Source organism: Chelonoidis abingdonii, chromosome 24, assembly GCF_003597395.2.
Source record: "Chelonoidis abingdonii isolate Lonesome George chromosome 24, CheloAbing_2.0, whole genome shotgun sequence".
NCBI lineage: Eukaryota > Metazoa > Chordata > Testudines > Testudinidae > Chelonoidis > Chelonoidis abingdonii.
Window position 1 is genome coordinate 20800044 of NC_133792.1, and position 11651 is coordinate 20811694.

General features: G+C 41.2%; 1 protein-coding gene across 1 annotated transcript in view; it reads left to right on the plus strand.

Moving 5' to 3' along the window:
• Positions 1-11087, plus strand: part of UBAC1 (UBA domain containing 1) — a 33296-nt gene extending 22209 nt beyond the window's left edge. The window contains exons 8-10 of the mRNA XM_032767483.2: positions 1397-1483; positions 2387-2525; positions 5022-11087. Of these exons, the coding sequence (XP_032623374.1) occupies positions 1397-1483; positions 2387-2525; positions 5022-5137 (342 nt within the window). The 3' untranslated portion in view covers positions 5138-11087. The remainder of the gene's footprint in view (positions 1-1396; positions 1484-2386; positions 2526-5021) is intronic.
• Positions 11088-11651: the final 564 nt, after the last annotated feature.

Consider the following 11651-nt stretch of genomic DNA (forward strand, 5'->3'; position numbering starts at 1 on the left):
GATCGTGATTGGTGGCAGCTCCACCGCACTGCTTTCTTCTTCGGCGGCAATTTGGCAGCAGGTCCTTCCCTCTGAGGGACCAAGGGACCCATGACTGAATTGCCGCCAAAGAGCCCGACCTGGTACCCCTTCCCCTTGGCCGCCCCAAGCACCTGCTTGCTGAGCTGGTGCCTGGAGCCAGCCCTGGATGTGTAGGAGCTAGGTATGGGGAAATTCACCTCTTGCATGGTGGGGCTGCATTTCCTTATATATAATTTTACACTGGTGCTGCTGCGTTTGTCCAGATGTTCTGTGTAAGTAGGAAGTGCAAGGGTGGAGACTGCTGCCAAATTACCAGCAAAGAGAGAGGCTTCTAGTGAGAGGAATCAGTTCCCCCTCCAAGTCCCAAGGATATTGACGGGGAACAATATTAATAATGAGGGATCATTCAGTCATTTCTTTTTCACCTGTGCATTGGAACAGTGCAGTAATACTTAGTACTCTTAATCTTGGGGGAGGGATTGCTCAGTGGTTTGAGCATTGGCCTGCTAAACCCAGGGTTGTGAGTTCAATCCTTGAGGGGGCCGCTTAAGGATCTGGGGCAAAAATCAGTACTTGGTCCTGCTAGCGAAGTCGGGGCTGGACTCAACGACCCTTCAGTGTCCCTTCTAGTACTAGGAGATAGGTATATCTCAATTAATTTATTTTATTTTATTTATTTCAAACAGCTCTGCAAACAGTTTTCCCCACAATACGCTAGTGAGATAGGTAGGTCTGAGTGCTCTTACTGATGAGGGGGAGGGAAAACAGAGGCAATGGAGGTGAGTGAATTGCTCATGGTCACAGAAGGAATGTGTGTTAGACATGGGAGTTCCGGCTTCATGTCCCATCCTGCATTTTTAGAGCCAAATCCTGCTTCTGGTGACATAAGTGAGATTTTGACACTTATTTTAATAGAAGCAGGATTTGGCTGCTGCTATTTTATTATTATTCGCATTTATTACAATAGTGTCTAAGGACTCCAGTCATGGATCAGGGCCTGATTGTGCCATTGGATTGGAAACAGGTTACTTGTAGCCTGATGGTAGACCTTCCAAATCTCTTGAATCTCTGCCAACAGTTTGCACTCAATAAAAGCCTTTTAGGAAATAAAACAGTTAAAAGGGAATATGTTCTGCTATATTCTCTTCTCAGTCACACAGAAAATCCCATTGGCTCCTCGAGTGAGGAGAATCTGACTTAATAAAGCCAGTCAGGATTCTTAAAACCGGGACCATCGCCTTCTGCTCCTTTGCTATATGTGGAGAAGGAAGAGCTTTCCTACAGAAGAAGGGATGCGATTCATTCCTTGTGTGTGTTGTAGCTGCCATGGACAAGCTACATGCTGTGTGTCATAAGCTGTGTGTTTCTGATTTAGGCTGTCATTGCCTTGATGGAGATGGGCTTTGATGAAAAAGAAGTGATAGATGCACTCAGAGTAAACAACAACCAGCAAAACGCAGCTGTGAGTATCCTCTGTTATTTTCATTCCTAATTGCTGCTATGATTATTTGATCAAGAATTCTCAACTGATCACTGAACTGGGTGGCGCTTGGTCATATTTTTAATTCAAAGTCGCCCCATTTTACACGGCCTTGCTCTTCATATTCCAGCCCTAGCAGTTATTGGAGTTGAAGCAAACATGATTAAATATTGTGCATCTTTGAAACTAGCTACGTACACCACTGGAAAGCAGTCACTTCTGGACTGGAGAGTGGCAAATAGCCAGTATCCTGCACAATGTTGAGAGAACTGCTTGCAGAGTGGAAATGTTGAGATGGAGAACTTTGGCCAGGAACATGGGAATTGTTTTTTGAGGTTCTCAGCTGAAGGAACCTCCTGCCACCCCCCGCCCCCAACAAACAAACACACACACGCGCACACAGAGGAATGCTCATTTGATCCTCTCCTGAAGGAAAAAGGGCTGAGTTGAGCACACCGGGATTTTGAGATGTGCTCCTAACAGTCAGATTAGTGAGCCTGCCCTCCAACTTTGGATTTGGGAACCTGGAGGGTTCTGGTGCAGGAGGATGACGGTTCTGGAACAAGCTGTAGATTTCCAGTGTCATCTACAGAATGTCACCTCATGTGGGTTTGAAAGCCAGAAATCGCTTTTACTGCTGTGTCAGGCTCTAGTCCAGCTCCTGCTGGAGTAATGGGAGCCTTGCAGTTGACTTGGAGCAGGACCTAAGTGAATAGTAGTTAACGTGTTAATAGATACATGGTTTAGTCTTTCAAATTGCATGCATGCAAAACTTTGTCTGGGATGTTCTATCTTGTGCCTTATTTATATGCGGGATTGAAGTCTCACAAGCTTGCGTTTTAATGGAACTAACTATAAACTTGTCATGCCTGCTGACTTTTACAGTGTGAATGGCTGCTGGGAGACAGAAAACCATCTCCAGAGGATTTAGATAAGGGAATTGACACCACTAGCCCTCTCTTTCAAGCCATCCTAGAAAACCCAGTGGTACAGTTAGGGCTAACGAACCCTAAAACACTGTTAGGTAAGTACTGTCCTGGCTTCTGATGAAGAAGCATTGCTTCCACAGTTGCTGACAATCAGAAAATACTCCGTTTAAATAAAGCCACGTGAATAGATGAGGGAGGGTGCAGCCTGACAGCTTGCTTTGTAGTGCTGATGCCATGTGGGCAGCAGGGGCTTGGGAACAATCCTGGGGCTGTCAGATATGACACTGAATCTCTAGGGCAATGATATCAACCTGCAACCATCTAGAATGTCATGGCTGCTGGCTAGAGTATCCATGTGGATCTAGGAGACTCATTGCACCCAAATGTAGATCTCTGCTTGGTATCCTGGGGTCCTTAGCTGCAAAAAACGTGGAAGAGAATGCATGCTGTAGTACAGTTCATTATAGACTGAAGTCTGCGCATTACTCAGAGGGCAGTGGTTGGCTGAGTTTAACTGAACTGAAAGCTTCCAGCTAAGGACTTCTGTGTGTGCCTTCCAAGGCTGAAATAACAGTTATGGACATGTGCTTCATCCTTTTTGGAGGTTTGCCCTGTAGAGCACCTGTGTTTTCTTAGTCGAAAAGCATCTGTGGCTGGGAAAGCCACATCACTAATGAGCCCAAAAGAGACTGAAATGTAAATCTGTGGTTGGTGGGTTGCTCTGAGGAAACTCCGCACAGGGAGATATTTAGTAGGAAGATATTGGGCCTTTCTGCATCTGTGAACATGCTTAATCTCTGGCCTTCAGTTTTACCTTGAGTTTTTATTTAAAGGCATGTTTTAAAACATAGGTTGCATATGAATTCCTTTGCAGTGGATCTTTTGAACATTTACATTTACTGTGAAGTTTCATGGGTTTTAAAGAATGCAGGAGTAGAACCTGCCCACTCTGATTCCTAAACAAGCGGCATCTTCGTTTCAGAGGGAGGGTTACATGCTGCAGCTCAGGATATGAAAATAGAAAATGAAATGTCATTGTACACATGTATAAAGCTTGGATGAGCATCAGAGCACGTACTGTAGCTAATGATACCTTGGCTTATTGCCAGTGTCATGCATTTTCACATGAATATTTGCGTTGAATTAGAAAATACCTAGTTATGAAAAAAATGATAACAAGTCCTACTTTAGTTCAATATATTTTTAATCTCTTCCCTCTCCCCAAAAGAGGAGGAAGCATGGTCTAGTGGTTGAAGCATGAGCTATATTTTATTCTCAGTTCTGCCAGAGACCTGCTTTGTGACCTTAGGAAAGTATTTATAGTCTGGCATTCAGAGGTGTTGAGTACCTACAGCTCTCGTTGACTTTATTGGGAGCTGTGGGTGCTTATCACCTTTGGAAAATTGAACCATTAACCTCTATGCCAGAGTTTGCCAGACTCTGTTATGTAAATTGTTAGACAGACCTTTAGGTGACTTCTGAAAAGGCCAGACTTGTGTGTTTTGTGTGTGGTGTTTGTTTGTGGGGGGGTGGGGGGAGAGTTCCAAATTTCAGCATTCTAACTCAGTGGGAAGCTAGATGTCTATCAGATCCATGTCCCAAGCATCTGTAAACTACTGAATCAAATGTTCTTGTTTCCTGCCGTGTTTGCATCCCAAATTTTGCAGCAATGTGCTAGTGCATGAGAACTACAAAGTGGCTCTGACTTGTCTGTTCATCATCCAAGCTGAGTGAAATGCAAAATAAGTTAAAATAAACAATCAAAAGTAATAAGTGGAATAATCTTGGGATAGAGGGGTTATTTGACACAGGTAAAGAGAACTATTTTTAGCCATTTGGGCCTAGGTCATCCTTCCAAAATCTGCAAATGGAGGGGACCCTTCCCCTGCACACACCATGGAAGTTGAGGTCTACTGTCTCCATGGCAGCATGCATGCCCTTGAGTCTAGTCCAAGGTGAGAGGGCAGTGATTAGGCTGGTGGAGGAAGGAGCTTGCTTGCTGGTGGGATAACACATTATTCCCCCTCTAGCCCCAGAGAATTTTTCCAGGAAGGAAGGATCATCTTGTGGCCAAGGCGCTTGACTGGACTCAGGAGATTATAGTTCACTTCCTGGCTCTACCACGGGCTCCCTGTGCGACCTAGGGGCATGCCTCTGTGCCTTAGTTTCACCACCTGTAAAATGGGGATAATGTCTTATCTCACAGGGGGTTGGGAGAGTAAACTCATTGCTGGAGGCATTGAGGTACTGTGGTGAAGAGCGCCATAGGAATACCTAGGTAGAGCATGTACCACAGCTGGCTTTTGTACTACCTCCTTCTCGTCACCCCCAGTAGCCACAGCCAAGAGGAGTTGCTGGCAGCGCTGCTCCAGTGGAGTTATGTTGCCAGGGAGCTTGGGGGTGGGGAGAAGGCCTCTGTGTGGGTGGCTCACATCCCAAGATCTGTCCTGACCAAGTTGTGGTGATCAAAGCAAGTCGTGATTTCTGCTGCAATTTAAACTAACCTTTTATTTTGTAAAACATCCAAAATACTCAATATTTGCCAAATAAACCATCATGAACTGAGTTTTGCCACCTCCTTCTCTCGGCAGCCTTTGAAGATATGCTTGAAAACCCCTTAAACAGCACTCAGTGGATGAATGATCCAGAGACGGGACCTGTCATGCTACAGATCTCTCGAATCTTCCAGACGCTGAACCGCACGTAGAGGGGAATGCCGATCCACTGTGCCACTTCTTGCTGTCTCTAGCTTCATGTTTCCTGAAAAGAGGAAACAAATTTTTTGGGGGCTGGGAGGGAAATGAAGGAAGGTCTGAGGGAAGAAGGTAGCAGAGGAAGCAAAATATCTTTTTGTTGTTTGGATAGGCACCTCTCAAATAAGAGTGTGTGTAGTTATGGCCATCCTGAAGTTAATAGCCTTGTGGATTTAGTGTTAGAGGTAGAGGTTTGAAGACTTGCTCTGGGTTTTTTTTCGCTTTCAGGTGGTAGTTGAAAATGAAATATATATCCAAATACAGGAACAAGCTTTGTGAACACAACTGAGCATCTGATTGGCGGAGAAAGTAATATGATGATATTGCCTCATGTTTCAATCTTCTTGCTCAAAAGGTCTAGGACAGCAGTTTTACTAGCCGGTGGTTATAGCATCTGGCTAGTGTTTACAAAAGGTCACTGACCACTATCATAGGATAGTAATCATATTGTTCATCTCTCTGCAGTGTTAATTTATGTCTATATCAAAATACAAAATGCTTTTTAAATTGACACCTAGGAATTTGTTTTTTAAAATAAGTCCAAATGTTGAGAGAACATGTTTTTATCTAGACTTGTCTGTCTTGCATTCTAATTTAAACAGAATAATTCATAGATGGAATTTCTTTAATTAATAAATAGCATTACTCTTTCCTATTTATTTGCTGCGTTAATGTTGTTCCAGTCATGCAGGACGCATACCTTTGCAGCTCTCACTCAACAAGATTAAAGATGCAGTATCTCCTTTCACAAAAACCTAACTTGCCATTCCAGCACTTTGGTTCTCAAGTTCTACAGTTCAGAGGTTTGTCCTGTTTTAACAGATCTTAAGTTTGAAAGGTGACCTGTTTCCATGGAGTTTTCCATTTCTAAATGTATATTTTAGGAAAGGAGTTCTGTGTTGCAAGCATCTTTCTTTTCAAACTCTGCTTGCAATGCCAAAAGCCACAAACTTGCTTGGGTTTTAATTGAAAGATCACCTGCAAAATGAAACATACAAAAATATTCAGCTTTGTGTCCTGTTTTTGCTTGCTTGCTTGTCTAAAACACATTTGAAATGATTGCCCTCTTCCAGATAAGGAATTTTCCCCTATTTGTTCTGTACTTTAGAAATATCAGCAATGTCACGTCTTGTCTTCCCTTGTCTTCATTGGAAGACTCGCTGGAGGTCTCAGATGTGTATTGTGAGTTTTGTCAGCCTGCCAACTAAAGTACAAAGGGCTGAATCTCACACACAGATCTCTTCTTCCAACTGTTTATGCTGCAATTGAGTTACACAGGTCTTAACAAAATTTTTAAATAGTCGAACTGAAAATCATTTCCCTTTTCAATCATATTTCACTTGCTTAGCATCTGCAGTGTAATAATCAAGTCCTCCACTAGTCTATATAGTCTGCCAGGAAAGACAAGGTAAACAAGACCTGGATTTCTAATGTAAAAAGTATGCTGAGAAAATAACCAGTTTAAACTTTCATTACACACCATAAAGGTGTGTATGTGTTTTACGAGAGGATATTCTGCATATCTCTGCAGGTCACCTTTTAAAGTGATCTTTCTGCAGGCTTTTAGATTCAGACCTAAACCACACAACAAGTTTTGGCCTGATCTTGGCATCTGAACTGTAATATTATGCAGCTGAGACACAGAAGTTGTCAATTTCACATAATTAATGTGATGGGTGGGGAATTCAGTCACTCAGATCTTATCTTTACCTACTATCCCAGTTTCATTTTTGGCTTTTGTAATATCCCATTAACAGCCTATTGCACTTAAACAGATTTCCAAATTCAAAAGTAATCATTTTCAGCACCCCCGTTTTTTTCTTTCAACCTGTTCTTGGCATCATCTAAACTTAATTGCAGTTTTGGTTTTAAAAATGGAGTCAGAACCTTCAATTCAATCATTACTCAAATTAATCCTATTTGATTTCAGTGCAACTACTCACATGAGTAAGGGTTATCGATATGATATTAAGAATAATATTTAAACAAGTTTCCTGATGCTAAAGAATTTCAGTTGTTAGTTTGATCAGTTTTTCTGTTTTTGCAGTGGTTTCCTTGAAATACTACCTGAGGATGTTATTACTTCAAGCTCTAAGCATTTGAGGCACTGAAATGTATGGTATTCCCTCTTCCATCCAAGTTCTTGTAAATAATCAGTGCTTGTTTCTACAGGACGGTATTAGGTATAACCACCATCATGTGATTATGCTGATTTCCTTACTAAACAAGAATTGTTCCAGACTGTGGTTCTGAATGTATTGGACACAAGTTGTGATAACAGCATGTCCTGTAAGAACTTATGGTCTGATCATGTTTCCATTAAGTCGTGTCCAAGCTCCCATTAACTTCCCATGCTGTAAGATCAGACACTTTAAAGTAATTTATAAACAGAGATTCCACAAAGAACTCGCATACTGTTTTATCTACATATCCTTCATACTTCAGCCTTCTCTTTCAAGGAGCAGAATGGTTCACTTTTAGACTGTGTAAGTTCTGCTGCTTGTGTACCTCTGCATTATCCCCATGGCAATGGACTTGAGGTAGATTGCATGATTTCATCAGGGTCTGTTACTGAACAGGGTGTATTTGTTTCTATGTTAGGCTTATCTAAGTGACACAAGTAAATCAAAACTGCACCCCTTGACACGTCAGAACAGGTTCAATACATCTTTTAAAATAGTTTTCAGCATAATTGTAGTAGAGAAAGTGAAATCAATGCAGACAGGAATGCCCTGTATATCTGTTTTCCTAATAAAACTAATATGGCAACTATGGTTTAAGAAACCTTATGATTAAAGGAATACTGCATCTTTAAAAAACCTAAAAAGTTTGAGGATATGCAGTTTTAGACCCCATTATTTTAGAGCTGTACAGTATAAGTGTAGGAGAGAGGCTGGTTATCATTATAAAGTGTCCTCCAGCCTTGGTTTATTCCTATGGCTTTTTAATTTTTAAACACTGCTTGTCTTCTGAAAACACAAGTTTCCAGTGGCCAATATCTGGGATTAGTGGAAGATAATATGGATTTAATCTTTTTCAGCAAGATTTAGGAGTGAATAAAGATGTACTTAACAATGTCAATTCAAATGTAATGTAGAATGCCACTTATTGAATCAGTTGATTCAGCTCATTAATATGAATGTCTGACACTAATACATGCTGTGTGCTGCCAGTGACTCTAGAGCTTAGAAGTCCAGTGGCACGTCCTGTGAGCTGGATGGGTTGCTACTCCAACCAGGTTACTATTGCTTTTTAAGTCTGTTGTGGTTGCAGTTGTGGCAATTCTCCTGTGCTTTCTAGAATTCTGAAAGCCTAAAGAGCCCTACAGTGACTATTAGGCTGGGATTCATTTGCAGGGGCTGGTCTCTAGGCAGTGTAACAATGAAAGGATTGTGGGGTCAAACCTGAAAAACCACAAGAGTCGTGGGAGTAGACACTTTTTAAAAATCAATGGGATTACTTGTGTGAGTAAGGATTTGCAGGTTTGAGCCGTGTGCTCGCATGTCTGAAGTCCCGATTAAAGCTAGCAAAGAGATTAGCAGTGGTGATGGCTTCATTGCAAAGTGTCTCATTGCATCATCAGAACTAGGTCAAGGGAAAAAGTGGAAGATAGATAAAACCAAGGAAAAATGAGGAAATGGGCCAGGTAGGTAGATTACCTGCTGCAATATTGACTGCTTATAATTGTTCTTCTGCTAGGTCTACTATACACTCAGTTGACAGAGACAATCTCTTACCTTTTGATATGTGTGACTCTTGAAAGCTAGCTAACTATTTATTTAAATAGATATATATGTAACTTATAATTTTTGTCATCACAAAGCTTTGATATTTTTAATAGAAATGTTCTATATAGAAGTTTGTTCTCAGGGCTTCATATTTATACTATCTCTTTACGGGGTGATGCATTTAAAGGAATGTATTGGGGTGGAGGGGGGAGCCAGTTGCCACTTTGCAACTTAAATGTTGGTTATTCTTGACCTGTGAGACCAAGCTAGCATGAGACTCCTCTGAGCCACCATAATAGGCAAGTGCAAAGAATCCACCACAGTTTCTGCTTCAGTCTCTTGAGGGCGATGGAAATGGTCACACAAGAATGCACAGCTGCTTTGCACATCGTTGTCCTTTATACAGTTCCAAGGACACTTCTGCTTTGTGTGTATCGATGGAAGTGGAAAGCTGATTCACGCAGATTGTAGTGCAGTAGTCACTACACCTGCACTCTGCTAGGAATGCAAGAACACATGGCTGCAAGAGTTCTTCAGTTTCCAGACAATCTCCCCACATTTGGCCACTTGCAGCCTGCCACAGTTGTTCCCCAGAACCTTTGACCCCATTTTTCCTGGAGCCAAACTTGACTTCTCGAGGTGGCTCTTAGTATCTGAGAAATGGTTGTGTTCATTCACATGCTTCTAGTTGGAGCAAGCTGCAGTCTTCTGGCATCATGATCCATGGGCTGAGAATGATGATTGTATTCTATCACTGTCAGCATATCTTGCCTATTGAGCAGGCACATAAATTGTTGCGAGTAGTGTGAGGTTCAAAAGTAGTATGTACAGGATAGTAAGAGTGTTCTCCAAAGGAAATACCTCATTTTTCTGCTAATTAGAGTGGCATTTTTTATCAGTTGTTAATATTTACTCCCAGGACTTTATAAAAAGCTGATGGAATAACTGCATCCACAGCTGAACATTTACATCCACAGGTATATTGGATAAGATCATTTAAAAGGGATATAAATCCTCATGTTTCGGGGTATAACCCAACCACTAACTGCATCTTCATTGATGGGCAGATAATTCCTCTGAAGCATTTGTGCTGACCATTGTTAGACTTGCTAGCAAACTAGTTCAACCACTAGTCTGAGCCAGGATGGCAGATCCTATGGGGAAAAAACAAGCAGTGCATAGGTTTACATGTACATGGTTTAAAAAGTCATGTTCAATTGCATCCCAACCTTTTGTCATAACAGAAGGCGTGTGTTGAACATGTGGCGTACCTTTTGCTCTAGGCTTAAAGAACTTACATGCAGATCCCTGTTTTGAAGCATACAAACTTTAATAAATGTAAAAGCATTAAATTCTTATTGAATTTGGTTATAGTTTTATATATATATATATATATTATGTTCTGGACAGGGGAAAAATTGTGCTAACATTTTAAAATAAAACCTACCAAATGTGTGTTGTCTTGTTGCAGCAGGTAAGAAAGGCGTGTAGACCTTTATTAATTTGCAAGTTTATTTTTATTATAGTTTAATGAACTGTATAAGAGTGTGATTTGCCATACAGCACTGACCACAAAGTAGCACCAGTGAAGTTATACTGTAAGGTACTATGAATTAACACTTTTCATTTCATCTGTGTATAGAATGGGAATAGTACATAGATTTTATATGGAATTGACACTGATGTGTGGCATGCACAGTTGTTTTTAAGATGTAATGTTACTTTTATGAAGTTTAACTTGGGTCAATATCAACAAACCTATAGAATTCAGGGTTCATTCTAACTTATTGGCATGGGTCAGTAATCTGCTGCACAGCTGCAGAAAGATTCAGCACCAGCTAGTGCTAATACTAAACATTTGTCACCCATTTTTGCTGTAATACGACGGTCTGACCAAAAGAAAATCAATTCTGCATTGTTACTAATCTGATCCCTTTTAAACAGTCAGGCTGTTTTTTGCAGAAATGTATTTTGAGAGGCTATCACGAGTGTGTGTTTGGTGTGGCTTTGCTGGTTACTATTACCTACATTAGTATGGTTAAGTTGGACCCATGAACGTGATTAGAATGAACGCTGAGTCTTTAAACCTACACATGCGCAGTCTGAGAATGATCTGGTAATGTGTGTTGTACATTTAACATCTTCAAATAATAAAGTTTTTTGATTTTATTACAAACTGTTTCTAAACCTTTTGAAAAGTATCATGGGTTGACAACTCCAGGTTACTGACCGGTCTGTATCGGAAGGATTCTAGAACTGTGTGCTTACTGATAGTCATTTAATGAACCGCGTATCTTTTACTGACCAGTTCTGCTGGTAAGCAAACCTGGAACAAAGAATGAGCTGCAATAACCATTTCTGTATCTAGGGGGAGGGATAACTCAGTAGTTTGAGCATTGGCCTGCTAAACCCAGGGTTGTGAGTTCAATCCTTGAGGGGGCCATTTAGGGAAGTGGGGTGGGTCCTGCTTTGAGCAGGGGGTTGGACGAGATGATCTCCTGAGGTCCTTTCCAACCCTAATAATCTGTGATTCTGTGTGAAATATTCCTCCTTCTTCCTATCAACTTGTCTCCTCCAAGGTGAAATTCACCCTAAGGGCTTAAATGGAGCATAGACCTTGTGCAGAGCAGTGAATGTTTGCTTACCAGGGATTGTCCTGAATTTTAGTTGGTTTGTTGAGCTGAAAAAAAGTCTTATCCGGCATGCTCTGCACTCTCACAACAGACTGACTGACTGGAAA